Source organism: Phascolarctos cinereus, unplaced genomic scaffold (genome assembly GCF_003287225.1).
Source record: "Phascolarctos cinereus isolate Bilbo 61053 unplaced genomic scaffold, phaCin_HiC Scaffold_4;HRSCAF=312, whole genome shotgun sequence".
Lineage (NCBI taxonomy): Eukaryota > Metazoa > Chordata > Mammalia > Diprotodontia > Phascolarctidae > Phascolarctos > Phascolarctos cinereus.
Genome location: NW_027555847.1, coordinates 439456321 through 439474549, shown reverse-complemented (window position 1 = coordinate 439474549; position 18229 = coordinate 439456321). Strand labels below are relative to the sequence as shown.

At 37.9% G+C, this 18229-nt stretch overlaps 1 protein-coding gene across 4 annotated transcripts in view; it reads left to right on the top strand.

The window, feature by feature from the left end:
* The window catches only part of RNF152 (ring finger protein 152), a 116626-nt gene extending 106794 nt beyond the window's left edge, over positions 1–9832 (top strand). For all 4 annotated transcript variants that reach the window (XM_020995733.2, XM_020995736.2, XM_020995734.2 and 1 more), the window contains one exon: positions 918–9832. In XM_020995733.2, the coding sequence (XP_020851392.1) occupies positions 1078–1695 (618 nt within the window). In that variant the 5' untranslated portion in view covers positions 918–1077 and the 3' untranslated portion in view covers positions 1696–9832. The remainder of the gene's footprint in view (positions 1–917) is intronic.
* Positions 9833–18229: the final 8397 nt, after the last annotated feature.

Sequence of the window (18229 nt, the reverse complement as noted above, 5' to 3'; positions counted from 1 at the left end):
ATAAATACTTGTTGGTTGATTGATAGGATGGTCACAGAAGTCAGGGAAAAATATCCTTTAGGAGTGTTTGCATGCCAACCATCTCTGACACTCAGACACTTAACATGGGAGTACAAAAAAAATCACTTAACCTTGGTTTTCAGCATCAGTTTCCTCATCTGTAAAATGGGGATAAAAATGCAAATAGTACCTTCCTCCAGATTGTTGTGAGGCTCAAATAAGACATATGTAAAGTGCTTTGCAAATTAAAAGGGCTAAATGAATATGTTGTTATTATTGGGGCTGAGAGAGGCAAGGAAGACAAAAAAAAGATAAAAAATATAGATGAGTTTATACAGTGAAGGAATTAAGGAAAAGTTTTCAGTTATTGGATGTCTCTAGGGTTTGTCCTAGCAGGAAAGTCAACTGGCATTCCTCTAAAAACATAGAAATGTCGAAAAAAAAGTTCATTCCCTGAGGAAGTGAAGGGACCTGATGGAGCTTACTGAAGTATTTGTTTCTTTAAAAATGAGTCTCATTCTCTTTGGGAACCTATTTGAAGCATAGTATTGCTTTGGTATATACATGCAGCTTTCATTAACATTACTGGCCATACATCCTAGGCAGTCCATAGTCTTAAGGGTAGAAATGCTTTTAGAATCCTTATTCATTGTCAAGACTTAATTTAGACTTATGCTCTTGAAGGTTTTGTGGAGAAAAGGTTAAGATTGCAAACAGCTAGTGATTTTCTGAGTGTGGAAGGTGGAGGGAGGTGTCTGGCCGCTATAAATCTCCCCTTTTAGATTTCTGGATGAGAAAAAGAATTCTCAGGTGGTTTGAAATAGTGCATATACAAACATATGCACAGATACCCATTCTTTTCCTGAGTTAGGGTGGATGTCTTCACTTAACTTATTTGTGTTCTGTATTTCCTGCAGGCATGACCAAATGTCCTAGATGCCTATGAACTTCCTGGTCACTTTCCTGCATTGGAAGGACACCAAGAGCAAGAGCGTATCCTGAGCAGAGCCTCACCCTACTTTAGATTGTGGAGGAAACCACAAGGTCCTGGAGCCTGCCCCTCCCTGCTCTGAGGTGATGATGGAGACCCTTTCTCAAGATTCCTTGCTGGAATGTCAGATTTGTTTCAATTATTACAGTCCCCGAAGGAGGCCCAAGTTGTTAGACTGCAAACATACCTGCTGCTCAGTTTGCCTCCAGCAAATGAGGACCAGCCAGAAGGACCTGAGGTGCCCCTGGTGCCGGGGTATCACCAAGCTTCCCCCAGGGTTCTCCGTCTCCCAACTCCCTGATGATCCTGAGGTGCTTGCAGTGATTGCAATCCCTCACACTTCGGAGCACACTCCTGTCTTCATCAAACTTCCTAGCAATGGGTGTTACATGCTACCCTTACCCATCTCCAAGGAGCGAGCATTATTGCCGGGAGACATTGGCTGCCGCCTGTTGCCAGGTAGCCAGCAAAAGTCTGTCACTGTGGTGACGATCCCGACAGAACAGCAGCCTCTGCAGGGGGGGATTCCCCAAGATGCGGTGGTGGAGGAGGAGCAAGACAGGAGGGGCGTAGTGAAAAGCTCCACCTGGTCAGGGGTTTGCACTGTGATCTTGGTGGCCTGTGTCCTGGTCTTCCTACTCGGCATCGTTCTCCACAACATGTCTTGCATTTCTAAGCGCTTCACTGTGATCTCCTGTGGCTGAGGAAGGCCGCAGAGTGAAATTCCACGTGTGTGCCAACTTAGGGGTTGAGAAGGTATTGGTGATGGGATCACAGTGAGGTGTATACGGCAACACTGACCAATTGGTGCAGGGCACTGTGCACTGGGTAAGCCACTTAATTATCTGAAGATAGACCTGAAAGGCAGAATGCAGGACCTCTCAACAAGATACAGGGGAAACTGTACTGAGTGATGGTCACAGCTTGGAAGGAGATTGCATGCATCACCATAATAATTTATTAAATGAACTGTAATTTATGATTTTATCATGTTAAAACATATTCTACATAGATGTTATACTGTACAAGTATATATGATGTGATCTCTAAATGCAGTAGATTAAAATCAATGTTATGTATAGAAGTAGAATAAACATGAGAATCAATGTAACAGGTATGCAATGCTGGTTTCCTTTTTTTTTTTAACAAGATGGAAACTGTTTCAAACAAGAACTCAGTCTTGATTTAGTTGATAAGGCATTTTTATACCTTTGGAATTGCACCTAAATTAAAATAAGTTAAATGGACTATAGTTTTTCCAGAGCAAATGGGGGGGGGTGTTTCATGTGTGATGTATTTGTCATGCACTATCCTTTTGTCTTTACCTGTAGTTAAAGTTACATGTTTGTTAAAGTGCAGAGCCCTACAGAAAGCAATAAAACAAATAACAAGGAAGGAAAGATTTATTACTGCAGAAAATTTGCGTATTTTTTTCTTCCCAAGCCATTTTGCAAAACAAAAATCAGATGTGTAAATATGTGTGTGTGCGTGCGCACATGCACACACCTGTGTGTTTTATTTACCTCAGGTTTTAAAATTCTTTCAGAAAGTATTTGGGATGCTAGACCTTTGTGGACATGAGGGAAATTTTTCAAGAAGTTACATCATGGGAAAACAGAATCATTTCTATGAAGAAGTGCACATATGTCTCCTTGATCTCTTCTCTTGTATTTTGGGGTTAGAGGTATGGCAAAAACTGGAGGTGATATTTTTGTTTTTTCTCTGAATATTAAATGGCAATGGGTGTGTTTAGTTGATGATAGATATGGGCTTATGGATAAACATACTTTATAGGATGGTTCTTTGGAAGATGATGTTGACAGGGTGACAAAGACTTGGAATTGTATTTTTTTTAGTTGTTAGCACAAAAATAGAGGAGTGTAAGCATAAAAGAAAGCATCTACATGTTGAAAAAAGTAGCAAGCTAATTTAGCCTCATATATTCCTGTTTGAAATGAAAAAATTCACTGTATATTATCTCACATGGCCTCGTGAAGGAGGGTCCAATATTAAATGAGAGATCTCTGCCCATTGCCATTTTTTTTCCTTACCAAAAAACCAAACAAACCTGTGGGTTTGATAATTCTAATTTTATGTGAGTTTGGTAAATCAAATAACATGTGAATAGGACTTAACTTGTGGCTATCTCTCTTCAAGTTCCATTGAATCAAGGAAAATGAGGAGAAATAAAAACTGACAGGCAGGTCCCTAATAACCACATTTGGAAATGTAGTCTGTAAAATTATGGAACAGATTCATTATTTTGTCTTTAGTTATTTAAATATTATCTCTTAGCACATTAAAACTGTATATAACAGTGCAGTGGAGTTCATCTGATATAAGGCATTGGAATAAACACCAAAAGGACAATATGAGGGGAAATTGGTGCGACTGTTTTAGTATCGATGTCTACTTAATGATGCAGTATTAGGACTGCTGAATCTGTCCAATTCTTTTTCTTGAGATATTTAGGAAATTCATTTGGAAATACAAGAAATTAGGTTAAAATGCCATATTGTATAACTCATTGGGCATTATACAACAAATCTGGGAATTATTTGGTATGAATAATTTAGGTATCATGTTAGCTGACTACTATCCTATATTATGTAACACAGTATACTATTGGGTTAGTGTCAATTTCTCATTCTCTCCCAGGATACTGTAATGCATGTCTGACCTAAATTTCTAATCTAGACATTTGCTTGTTTCTGTTGCATAAGCAAATTGGAAAATGCATTTTTCTTTTTTAAAAAATGTTACATTTCAAAAGATCTTTACACTTCATATTTTAAGCTATGCCAAATTTTTGTAAATGTTGGAGTCTAAATGTGTATAAATGGACTACCTTATAGTATAACGTGTGATCTAATACTCTCCTTGTATGAAGCAGGTTATGTTAGGATTTAACCTACACTTTAACCTAGGATGTTCTGTGTTGCTTAGTATGAGACCCTACAATAAAAATTATTCAGGAAAGTTATAGTTAACAATCTAGTTCTGACTTTTCACTTAAACAGTGTGAAACTAATTCATTCTGTGATAGATTGTTTGTCTTGATACTTTTTTCAACTTTGAAAAATTTGAGATTAAAAAAATTCTTATTACTCTTGAATTTTTTTAAAGTGGATTTATTAGTGTGCCTGTGTATCATATTCATTTTCATTTGTGAATAGTCAGGCATTTAAAAAAAAGCTAAGGGGCCTACAGAAATTCACTTTAACCCCCTGTATTTGAATTAACTTCTGCTGTGATATTTACCAGTGATGACAGCCCACACAGCTGCACCTTCTACTTCCCATATCAGCTGACTGAAAGACAAGCTTTACTTAGAGATCTTCACACCAATACAATTTCTTGCCATTCAAATAGAAATTTGAATGGACTTAAAAGAGTTGAATATTAGGGCTAATAGGGATCATAGAAATCATTTATTCCCAACCTTTTATTTTATAACTGGGAAAACAGACCCAGAGAGGTGTGAAATCATTTCACACAGAGCCAGGAAGAGAACTAGGGTCTGACTCTGGTCTTTTTTACTCATTTCATTGCACAACAGAAAAGAAGCAGAGAGTGCTTATTTTTATATTCACCTACCTATTTTTCCATAGGTGGGTTCTCCTGGATTTCTGTTGGCACCATCTTGATTTCAGTGGTAATGCATATCACTTACTTGCCAGCTGTTCTCTGTTTGGTTTAGGTAGATTTATGTGTTTATTTTTAGCTTATTCCTCTCTGTGAGACAGAAGAGGGTTTGTTTGGTGATATATAAGTGAATTGAAAGAAAGCTGTCGAATGACGTGATTCTGAAATGCCAGGTTTTAAAATTGCTTACTAGTCATTTTTATAACGTTTAAATGATTTGTGAAGGTCTGTAGGTGTTTTGTAAATATTCAGTAATCAGGAACATGAAGTTTGTTCTTTATCAGTGAACCTCACTCAATATGAATACAGTATTAGCAAAAGAACACTCAATTCGAGAGTAAAATTTTCAACTAAAAAATCCACAGCATATTTTTTTAAAGTAATGGTAGATGTGGCCAACTGTAGAAGGCATGAATTGTGATATTAAAGTTTTCTGTGTCAAAACACTAATGCCTGATGACTAGAGAGTTGTAAGATATTTAGGTTTCTATAAACAAAATTAAAAACTACAAAATTTAACTTAAGGTTGATTTAAATCATGAGTCACAGCAGGAGCTGTAATCATGTGCTGGTTAATCATATTGGCATTATTTATGCAGTTGCACTTTTGAGACTGAGCTATAAGGACTTAGTCCTTGTTAAAGACTGGGTAATATGTAGTTGAAAATTCCACTTATTTTCCTCTTGGGGCTATCAATGGACTTAAAATCAAGTATTTAAAGTATTTAAGGGTGAAGGTCCACTGATGTCTCTTCTGTGGTTATTAGTTAGTTTGCATTAACAAATGATAAAACAAGCTTTGAATGTCTATCATACCTCTCTACATGTGGGATTTTTGAGCCCCAGTGTGACAAGAGGCTTATTAGACAAATGTGTGATATCTCTCTTTGCTAAACCTATTGTTACTTAGCAATAGCTCTAAAATGTTTTGGCTTACAAGCTGTGCATGGTATATGATGTGAAATTGTTTCAGGATTCTGTGGCCCCCAGATTAATGTCGAGTGGATGAGTAAAACAATCTACTCATCTCACTTTTCTCCTTTCTCCCCACTTCTAGGTGTATTGATGTTTTAATAAAGATGCTTTAGTCTGTATGAGAACTCGAGTTAGCATTTCCTGCAGAGTTTTATTAGAAAAGATCTTTAGTTGTGTTGATTATCCTTTAAAACTACCAGCTAAATGTGATTGTGCTGGGGTTGCCTGTGTATATTGTATGTAGTTGTATATGTATACATAAATTTTCAGATGCCAAACTGAAACAAATACTATTTTGCATTTTAAAGAGAGGACTAAGTAGGGGACTTTATTCAGGTTTATATTTCATTTCTCTCTGAAAGAATTTAGGATTTGTAACTCCCATTGGTTTACTAATAAATTCCTTCCTTTACTTCATTCTCATAGTTTACTTGATTCTTCCTAAGGAAGTCATCTGATTTACAAAAAATAAAACTTTACTACAGAAATACTTACGTGACTAAAAAAGGACAAAATCAAACAGTCCAGGGATGATGGTAATTAGATCAGAAGACAAGGATTCATATGTCATTTTATCCATCCCTATATGAAATATATGAAGACCAACCTCTGCCCCCAAAGGCTATCCAATGTGATAATTCTAGGTCTCGTGCATCTTAAAAGGATACTTTCCCAACTATGCTTTACGGTCTATTTTCAGAGTAATAAAATTTATGTAAAAATCGGTTAATATTTTTATTACCTGAAGAGTAATGAAAATTCTAAGCATTTGATTTTTTTCCTTTAAATTTAAGGGTTTTTTCCCCTATGACTCATTTTTCAAAAGAGGAGGGCAAGACTCTTATCTATGTCCTTTAGTAGGAATTGACTTCCTCTCTTGGTTTCCTTTTGAATTGTTCAGAACAGATACTGATTTCGTTAATATTTTAGTGAGGCATTATCTTCACAAAGGTATGTAAGTAGTGATTATAGATAATAGTTTCAGGATTTTATAGCTTTAAAACCTTAAAGAGTATCCACTCCAACTTCAACCAAGTCAGTTTACAGACTTACTATAAAGTCGTATAACTAGTTAGTGTTAGGAATTCAATGCCTTATTTGTCGTTTCACCCGAACAATTTATTTGAACCAACACTTGACACTTCTGATGAACAGTGATATTTAGAAGTACATTTCTGAGAATAACAGATAAATGCCACCTCCTTCCTCTTCATTAAATACTTGTTTTGTTTTTGTTACTGAGTGTTTGGTTTATTTTCACTTGGAGTACTTTATACTATCTTGTATTAGTAACAACACAAGAACAGAGTTATCACTTGTTCTTTAAGAAGTCACCACTCCTTTCCTTATTCCCTTTATCCATGTCTCCTCCAACCCCACCTTGTGTTTCTTACCAAATCCTTTCTTTCCAGTGGCAAATTTCACTTAGACTGGCGCTTGAACTGCTTTGAATAATGAAATTCAAAAATAGCTTTTGTTAAACACCTATTGTGTTCAAGGTGCTATGTTAGGTGCCAAGAATACAGACACAAGAACAAAACAGTCCCTGTCCTCTAGAAGCTTACAGTCTAATGAGGAGACACAACATGTAAATAGGTGAACCAGGTGAAATGTGTAAATAGGTGAAATAAATAGCTGATCTTTGATTCTTGAACATTTGATGGGTTGCCTGTTTGTAATAGTTAGTGGCTACTGGTTGCCCTTTACATCAGTGCCCTTAATCTAACCAGGACTTTACACTTGAAAGACAAAAGGAAAAGGAGGCTTATTATTTAGTTTAAGAAGTAACTAAGATGTGTATTTGTAAGGATGTACATTGGCAGTCATGCTCTTACACCTTTTTTAAAACCTCAAAACATTTTTGGGAAGTATGTTAGTGAAAATTAAATGGCTTTTTTTTTGATGTAGCCAGCCATCAGAATATATGTCTATATTTTAGTTCCATGTATTATAAAAGCTATAAATTACATCTATGTAAAAGTTTTTAGTTGTTTTTAGTCATGTGCTGCCAGTTATGTGTAAAATCCTGATGGAAATGTGGTACTTACAAGGTTGTGATTATGTGTACTTCAATGAGTTTGGATGCATAGACAATTTATTAGTCAATTATCATGTGTTATATTATTGCCTCACAACTGCAGGGAGTGGGTATGTAATAAAAACACATTCATTACATGTTTGTGGAGATTTTGGTCATATTGTATGCATTTTTGGCACGGCAGCCATTGATCAATGCAGAGTATAACCACTTTCGAGATGTAATCCATTGCCTCCCAAGTGGTTTCTTGTTTTGGGGGCTTTTCAGTGAAGATGGCAGCACATGACTTTTGAAGTCCTGAAATGTGACTGATCTTTTAAAGTTTACCTCACATATAGAGGCCATTTTTTTTAAATAAAAGTGCATTTCAGAGCTTGCCCTGCTGTGTGTCTTCACGTAAAAAGACATTGTGATGGTAAAGTGGGTCCTGAGCTCTCTGGACTGCATTCTTGAAATCAAGGGTATTGTTAGTGTTACTAATTATTATATCTCACAGGCAGTCACTTCGCAATATATTCCAGGCAAAATATTCAAGAACTCTTAAAGTTTGCCACAGTGTGACTTTTTTCTTCTTCTTCTTCTTCATATTCTTAAGGATGTTATGAGCTTAGGCCCCTTTTGTCAAACCCCTCTCCAATAGGTCATTGCCCTGAAACACATGATGATAAACTATAGAAACAGTGATCCAAGAAAAATAAAATAAAATCTACTCATTTGTAGCACATCCCGGTTATGGGCTGTTGTGGTGTCCTAGGCTGTTTCCGAAGGGGGGCTCTCACTTTTCGATTTGAAGTACAGTCAAATGATAGATACATAAGTATCAGCAGTGGATAACATTAGTGGAGAAAAGAATGGAATGGAGGGTAAAGCAGATCAAAAAGGCAGGTGCCTCGTCAATGAGATCAGTTTGGTGTCATCTGTGCTATCTTTTATTAACAACAATTAGTGTGGTGGTACTACCCTTATGTGGTGCTTTTGATATTCTTTGAGGGATTTTTCTGAAACGTGCCCTATGGGATATAGTTTACCAAATGCCAGAGGAGATACCCTTTGAGAAGGAAAGCTAGTTCTTCAAAATAGTGAAGTCTAGTAGTGATGGCTAAAACAAAAGTTTTAGTTGTGAGATTCTAAGATGACAAGCAAAACTCAGTTGTGGAAAACAGAAAAACCAGTAACAAACTGGACAGTACACAAGCTTCTTTTCAACAACCCTCTTGTTTCATCCAAGATCTTAAATGGCTTGAAAATGAACAGCATGTTCAGAATGTGCTAACTACGGCAAGACTTGAGAGGATTTGAGTTAGAGAAAAGCTGAGAGGATTTGAATTATTCTAGCAATAAAAAAAGGAGTCAACTTGGGCCCCTCTTGTACAGATTTTCTCTCCTTAGGTTGCTAATACACTGGCAATTTCAGACACATGACCAAAGCAAATTGTACTGAAAAATACAGACAAACCCCAGCATCCTTTGGACAGCTTATTACTTATTCGTTTGGATACATAAGCTGACTTAAAGAGATAATTGCAATTGGATTTGGAGAAGCATTTACTTTTTAACTTCGGAGGTTCTATTTTCTTTTTTTCCTTGTTTCATATATTCACTACTACTTGGATGTGTTTTGCTTATTTACCATATGCGGGTGTGAAGTCGGTTCCAGTTCAGGGTCACACAAACTTCCACCCTAAGTCTCAAAGACTCACTGCTCCATTTGTAGGTTCCCAAGTCTTCTCTAGCTTTCTCCAGTTGATAATATTCCAGTCAAATAGCTTAGATTAATACTGCTCAGAGGCTGTTAACTCAAGTCTGTGACATGTTTCATTTGTAATAATGTGGATAATTTATTTTAGAAGCTTTTCTTTAAAGGGCTAAGTAGCCCTACAGATATATGAGCTGCTGGGCTGTGTAGAAATATTGTCCAAATGTTGCCAAATATTGACTTTGTAAAGGGGATATGAAGCTGCTGTTTATAAATCTGAATGTCTTAAAAGCATTCTTTGCTTGCTCTTTCTGTCATAGATGGTGTCTTAGAAAGTCTTGTGTTTTTTTTTCTTCCACTGATCCCTATTTTAATATATGGTATTTTTGTATGCCAGACTGATGTCTTGTCCTTTGTATATGTGGTAATGTTGATTTTATTATGACAACTGTTAAAACATTTGTTATGATTAAAATTCTTAAAATTATTTCAAATAGACTGGTAGTTTTTATTTTTTTTCCAAAAGAGGAAAACTTGGCTGGAATTTTTATCCATCAGTTACACTAAAAATTTTAATAGGCTTGGATAAAAATAAGGTAAAACGTAATTTCTGAGCCAAGGTTTTTGAGAGTGAATCTGACTTTCAAGTGGCCCCCAGAAAGGCCAAAGAAAGCATTCTTTATGGGTTTTGTAAAGTCCAGATGCAAAATATGTTGCTGAGACTTGAACTTTGACACTATGCCATGCCCTGACTGGTGTTTTTAGAAATGATGCAAAAGGTTTTCTGCTCTGGTCCTCAGTGGGAGCCCTACTGAGGACACCACCATGTGAGCTTCCATTCATGAGCTGGCCATGGTAAAGTGCTAAGTTCAGAAGACAAATGTTTTGGAGAAAAGGACCTTTGGCAATATAGACTCTTTCAAAAGATTTGTGTCACTTGGGAAGAAGATGAGGATTCAGAGACCATCCAACCTCATTATTCAGATGAGGAACGTGTGACCCAGAGAATTTAAAGGCTCTGCCCAAGGTGGCAGAACCAGGAGGAGATTCCAACCCAGCCCCTCTATGAGTAACGTGACAGATGGGTGGTGAAGGCAGTAAATATCTACTTTTTCTGGTAACTAAAAAATCCCACAGATTTAGTAGTTGAGAATACAACTGTGAAGGGTGTCTCAAATCATTCCATTACCACTAAATGGGTCTTGATACATGTTATTTCTTTTCTTGAAAAAATTAAATGATTGTTTTGTGCATATCTAAAAATTTCCAACATGAGATAATCTAGCCTTAAAGTGGGGAAGGAAAAAAAAGTATCCCCAGCTATTACTGGGCATATCCGACCATACCTGACATGTTCCATCAACACAATTATATAGCTGAGGAGAAAGTTAATTCAAAATAATGGGATGGATTGGGTTGAAGGGAGGATAGTAAATGACAGATAAGCTTTTAGGCAAGATCCTTCCACGGACTTGGGCAAAAGGACTTCGGGCTTTGTAATGCAGGGGGTCTTATCCCTTTAAGTCATGGACCATTGAGTGCAGTTGGGTAAAACATCTATTCTCAGAATAATGTTCTTAAATGCATAACATAAAGTATGTAAGATTACAAAGGAAATCAATCATATTGAAATAGTTATCTGTTTACACTTTTAAAATTCATAACCCCAGGTTATGAACAACTTTGGGAAAAGAAATATGGTAGAACCAGAGGGGATGAGACATTTATGATATTCAAATAAAGATCATGCATTTATAGGATTAAAATTGGAAAAGAACCTTAGAGGTCTAGTCCAATCCTTTATTTTATTTTATAGATGAGGAAACAGACCTAAAGAAGTTGTTACTTAATGGGGCTGGGATTTGAACTCAGGCTATCTGACTGCAAATACAGTACTTTCCATGATATTCACTGTTGCCCACATTAGTGATTGCTGTAGCACTCCAAGGGCACAGCTCTGCCTGCTTTAAGAGTAAAGAGGTAGAAGCAGGAGAGTGGTGTTTTTGCCACTATCCTGGTCCAGCCTCGCTAACCATGTGGTCCCACTAGAAGGAGAGTGGAGGCAACTGTAGTCAGGATGGGTAGAAGGTGGGAAGTGATGGTAGTTGATGAAGGGAAGGGAAGCATTGTGGATGCTTCCTTCTCCAGTCCCTGTACTTCCATTTGGCTTGTTGGTATGTCCTTTTATCTTCCAGTTAACCTTCTTCCCTCACACATTTATTTTCAGTAACTTGACCAAATTCTGGGAGCAGGAGTCCGTCTATCTGCCAGTAAACTATTTTCTTAATACATTTCCCTACAGTGGTTAAAAAAAAAATCTTGGAAGCTAAATGCTCCAATGTAAATAACACAGCACCAGAGTAACTACAGCTGGAGATAGATAAAGGTAGATGATCTGGAGTAAAATATGGACCCATCCTTTTCCATTAGTATAGAGAATCATAGAGCTGGCAGTGACCATACACATCAAATCTTACATTTTAGAGATGAGGAAACTAAGTCCCAAAGAGGATAAATAACACAGGTATCCAAAGTGACACTAATAGTGACGAGAAGGATTGAACCTAGATCCTCTTGTTCTACACTGTACTGCCCTACCTTTTAGTGATAAAGAATGGGGGAGAAAGAAGTTTGTGTGTTCTAAAACCGACAATCTGTTAGCATCCGTAACTAGAATTAATTTCTAAAAAGGAAGAATGGTTAAAATAGAGCCAATCTAAGTAAGATGAATAGAGTGTTAAACTTGGGAGTCAGGAAGCCTTGGGTTCAAATCTCTCCTGCCTTCGACACTTGTTAACTATGTTACTGTGCATAAGCTACTTTAAGCATTCTGAACTTCAGTTTTCTCATCTGTAAAAATGAGGTTAATAATACCTACAGTACTTATCTCAGGCTCATTCTGAAGTTTAAAGGAGATTTGAACCTGTCTCATACCAATGCAAACCAATGCAACTACTTTTCAATTCATAATCTTAGTGTTTCATCCGGGACTCTGAGAAGTTAAGTAATTTGCCCAGGACACACAGCCAATGTGTCAGTTAGGTTTTGAACCTACGTCTTCCTAACTTGGAAGCTATCTACTGGATCAACTCTTTTATAGTGTACCTAAAACACTCTGCAAATTTTAAAAGCAATATAAATATTATTGTTATTCAATGCCCTTCTAGGCCTCCCCACTTTTTAGTCCTACTTTTCCTTCATTCAGTTGTATCTGACTCTTCATGACCTGGTGGACCATAGCATGCTAATACTGTCCATTGGGTTTTCTGCAAAGATACTAGAGTGGTTTGCCATTTTCTACTCCAGTGGATTAAGGCAAACAGAGATTAAGTGACTGGCCCGAGATCACAGAGTAAATGTCTGAGGCCAGATTTAAATTCAGGTCTTTTTGACTCTAGGCCCAGCACTCTGTCCACTAAGTCATCTAGCTGCCTCCTTAGGTATCTAATTGTTTTTGTTTTTGTTTCATTCCATCCTCACCGCCCCCCCGCCCATTATTGCTTGGTTAACTAGAGATTCACACAGTATCATCTTATCTGGTCCCCAAGTCTACCCATGTTGCAATTAAATCCTCTCTTTTGTATTTTCATAGAACTATAGAATAAGAAGGAACTTTAGAGATTACCAAAAATATCATTTTGTAGGTTAAAAAAAAGACCTAGAGAAGTTATATGATTTTCCCAAGATCATTTACCTAATTGGTAGCAGAGCTGGACTGGAACCCTGAATCTGTCCGGAGATTATTTCCCATGATACTGAAGCAAAGGTGATATTTTCCTGGGGTGGTAATAGGTTAATCAGATAAACTAACTCCTATTAATATTTAGCTAGCTAATTGGTCACTTCTCCCAGAAAACATCACAGCTGGGAATTTCAGGCATTAAGGGCAGCCCATTTGGGGACATATCTTTGGTCAGGAAGAGGTAATGCTTAGGTAGGTGTCCCTCAAATCACACCAAGTTTTCTGATCTTGAGACAGAAATGTGAGCTGAACCCAGGTCTTTTTCCATGTGATCATCCTGCTTCCCTCCTCTCTATATGCCATATGGTTAGAAAAGGCCAGTCATTTGAATCCCACAGATGTCCCCTTTGAGACCTTTCTATTGAAAATCATAGGAGATAACCAGTCATCAGATCTGGTTTTTTTCATATGTTGGAAGGACAGAGGCAGATGGAGAAAGATGTTAAAGTAGAGCCGTGCAGTCTCAGTTGAACTGAAAAGTAGGAAAGGGTTATTTTGGCAGAAAAATGGGTAGAGCTATGTTGATATTCAACCTAAAGGGATTTTGGGAGTGGAGTGTGTGGAAACAAATGAAAGGATAAATGGATCATAGAGAGAGCTGAAAGGGGCGTTAGAGACCCACTCTTCAAACTCTCTCATTTTACAGATGAGAAAACTGAGGCTCAGAAAACCCAAATGACTTACACAAGGTCACACATAGTAAGTAGCAGAGCTGTCACTGGAATCCAGGTCCTAAGTCTCTAAAATCATTCTCAAACATACACAAGGAGTATTTTTACCCTTAGACAACTTCTCATTTGTACATCCATTTTCTTTTCCAGTAGATGACATTCGTTGCTATGTATAGCCATGTTGCTTTGAATGATATTATGCTGTTATTTATTCATCCTCATTTGTTTTCTCCTTTGTTTTGGGGACCTCCAGGATAAACCCAAAGTGAAAAATGAAACATTTTGAAAAGATAACTTTTAGTGTAATTTCCAGAGGTGGATACTTCCATAATATGTCAGTGTTTGTGTGTGAAAGGAAATTGGTTCCAATGATATGCAAAACTATAGCATTATTATTAAATAGGCATCTAGAGATTTCCCTTTTCCTGTGTCATGTGTAAGAAAATAGAAGGTATGATCATAGGATCTTAGGGTAAGAAGGAATCTCGGTGAGAGGGACCCTACAACCTCCCAAGGCAGCTTGTTTCACTTTTGGATAGTTTTGATTGTTAGAAAGTTTTTCTTGACATCAGACAAATCTAATTCTCTATAACTTCACCTGTTGCTCATAGTTCTGCTCCCTAGGGTCAAGCAGATTTAATAATAATATAATAATAATAATAATAATAATACTATAACATTTCTATAGTACCTTAAGTTTTTCAAACTGGTTTACAAATCTTATCTCATTTCATCCTCACAATAACCCTGTGAGGTAGATGTTGTTATCATCACCCCCATTTTACACATGAGGAAACTGAGGCAGATGGAGGTTAAGTGATTTTACCAGGGTCACACAGCCTAATAAGTGTCTGAGGCTAGATCTGAACTCAGGTCTTCCTGTTTCCATATCCAGGACTCTATCAACTATGTCACATAGTTGCCTGACATCTAGTTCTTTTGTGTCATAGTCCTTCAAATATTAGCACACAATCATTGTATCATGTATCATTCTTTTCCTTTTCAGGTTATTCATCCTCCGTTTTTCAGCCAACCCTCAAATGGCATGATCTTGAGATTATCCACCTTCCAAGTTAATGTCCTAGATACTCACTTGCTTATCAATGCCCTGAAAACGTGGCACCTAGAACCAGACAAAGATCATTGGACAAGGGCAAAGTACAACCTGACTAACATCTCCTTAGTTCTGGTAATCAAGCCTTTTTAAACACAGCCTAAGATTGCCTTAGCTTTTCTGGTCAGGGCACCTCAGAAGTTCTAAGGGAATGAAGGTAAAGGGCCAGGATTTGAGTGAGATTCTGGCCTCATAGCTAGCTCCTGACAGATCTCAGCCTAGACCCCAGACAGGATTGTAGAGCAAGATTGGACTTCCGAGGTGAAGTAAGGAGCATTGAATTTGGAGCTACAAGATGTAGGACCTAAGTTTGAGTCCTACTACTTTTGCTAACCATTAATATACCTTTCTGAGTCTCAATTTCTTGATCCATAAAGTGAGAATGACACACAGCCTACTTTACAAAGTTATTGTTAAAAAAATGCTTTATAAATGATAGAAAAACGAGCTTTCATCATCTGGTGCAACCTACTTATTTCACAGATGAAGAAACTGAGACTCAGAGGTGACTTGATGTGCTCAAGTTAATAGTAGAATCGATTCTAGAATATCGTGACTCACAATCTGGTGTTCATTGTACCACACCCCACTGCCTTCCCATGGCTCTCCCTGATCATTTTTTCACCGGTTAAAATGCATTATAAACACATGAGCTTCACTGGGCATTAATCAGCTTTCTTGATGCACTAGCCTCTTACAGCTAGAGACTCTTGCCCAAACTTAACTTTCATTGGGTATCTTTATCTTGGCTGTCTTGCTATAAAGCAGGCTTTGTCTTGTCAATGAGCACACTTGTCTTGCCCTTCCCCTCCCTCCAGACTCTCAGACATTCTGAGTTCAAATCCTGGCTCTTATTACTTAATAACAGTATGTAGGCCTCCTCAGGTCCTCAGGTTACTGATCTGTAAAATAACGACAGAAACAACAAAAAAAGCCTTTAACACTTCACCAATATTATCTCATTTGATCTTTACAACACTCCTGGGAGGCAGGTGCTATTATAATTTCTACTTTTATCATTGGGGAAACTAAGGCAAACAAAGGTTAAATGACTTTGCAAGGGTTACCCAGCTACTAAGTGTCTGAGACAGCATTTGAACTCAGGTTTTCTTGACCTATAAAATGACGGGATCAGAAAAGCTGGTCTTCCAAGGTACCTTCTAGCTGTAAATCCTATGAATGATACCATCCCCCATATAAAAATATTTGTTGTGACATGGTACAGATGTTAAAAAAAAACAAACCATAAATTCTGAAAAATAACAAAATTAGAAGTGCTGGGAGATAATTTCCAGAAGAGGTCAATTGAGACTTGTCTTGAAGGATAGAGTTACTATTTATAGTTGCTTTTTGAGTGCCTTCTCCCTGACAATATGATTTGAGTGTAGCTGTATTTTTTTGAATGTTGGGGAGAGCAAAAAGTTAGCTCTACTTTTTCCGTCTTCTTATTTTCTGTATTCAAGTTCTTGATAAGAGTATGAAGAGCAACGTTGTTTTGTTTCCTGCCTATCAGGCTCCTTTTAATGAGCTACTCCCAAATGACTCTTTTCCTGCAGTGCAGTCATTTCTGAATAAGCCTCAAAGATTGTTCTCATAAGGCTATTTACTATTAACTCCCTCTGTTCCTTAATCCACATCTCAAAACCCCTTTATATCTGCACTATCCTTTCCTCATTGGTGCCATTATTTAGAGAAGTGATAGCCCTTTTCTTTGCCAAGGATAACCCCTATTTTTGTGCCCTTATTTCCTTCCTCTTTTTTCTACTTCAGATCTTGCCCTATTCGCTCTTTCTCCTATTTTTGTTCTCTCCCAATATCCTTCTTTACTGCCTCCAAACAAGCTTGACCTTCCACCATCCTTTAAAAAAAAGGCTCCCCACAAAAAACTTTCACTTGACCCTGCCATCCCCTAAGCTATCCTTTATCTTTCCTACTTTTTACTACCAGACTTCTACAAGAATTCTGTCAACTCCCACTGACTTCTCAGCTCCTTCCTATTTTGACCTTTGGTTCAACCTTCTGTTGAAAGCTGCACTCTCAGAAAGCAATACATCTTAACTGTTGGATTTGATGACCATTTTTTCAGTCTTCATCTTCTTTTCTAAAGCTTTTGACCTTGCTATCTATCCCCTTTGCTCTGGAAACTCACTCCTCCTTTGAGTTCTATGCCATTGCTGTCTCCTGGTTTGCTCCATCTGTAGCCCACTCTCATCCACTTTTCCTGGACTGTCATCATCTCTCTTAAACTAATTCTCTTTGGCCCCAGAGGGCAGAACCAGGGTCATTGGAGACTTAACGTCAAATTAAAGAAACAGCTAATGGAGTGCGTGAAGAAGAATGGTATTAATGTCTCCAAAGGGAGGTTGGACAAAGGGAAGGGTGTAAATTGCAGGCTAAAGTTGTATCCTGGAATTGACAGGTATATATTTGTTTGTTGTTGTTGTTTTTTAGCAGCTTATTGTCTTGATCAGATCTTAGGAAGATTGTTTTGACCAATATGGGGAGGATGGATTGAAGAGGGTAGATTATACACTCAAAGAGATCAGTTACTAGGCTAAAGGCAAGAGGTTGAACTAGCATGGTGGCTTTTAGAGAGTAGAGAAGGTGACAGCTGTGTGAAATATTACAGAGACAGAATTGAAAAGACTTGTCAATTAAGCAGATTTGGAGAAACAAAAGAGTCAAAGGTGACTCTAGTTTATGAATCTGGGTAAATGGGAGGATGTTAGTGCACAAAGAGAAGTAGGGAGATGGATGAATTCAGTTTGGGACATGTTGAGTTTGAGGTCATGATTGGATAACAGGCAGTAAGAAATGTGGGACTGAGTTCCAGGAGCCAAGGTAGTCACTCTCACTCTCCCCTACCAACCTCTGAAAACCCAGAAATCATCACCCCAGAAAAAAAAAACCCTGGAACACCTGAACTAGAAGAAAGACAAGGAGCAGCAGTACGGCTGCCCAGCAAACTGGTCTCCCAGTGCCTAAGCAAAAATAAGGGAGACAGAACTACAAGGGGCCCCAGGCAGACAAGTACCCTGCGGCATTCATCTAAAAGGAGGTGAAGAAAACAACCTAAAGGTTTCCTAAAGCCCCGGCCTTGCTGATTCCAACCCAACACCAGGTGAGCTGTAGGAGCCCTGAAGCCTCCAATTGTGAAGAAATCCTGAAGCACAGGTGGTAGAGCAGGCAAACAGCAACACCTGGACCTCCCAGTGCCTCAGTGAGGGCGGGGGGAACAGGTGGAAGCCAGCTCAGAAAACCAACAGGTGCCTCGGCACTCCACTACAAAGGAATCTCCCAGTGCATTAGCAGAAATGAGGGAGACAACACTGCAGGGGCCCCAGGCAGATAAACACC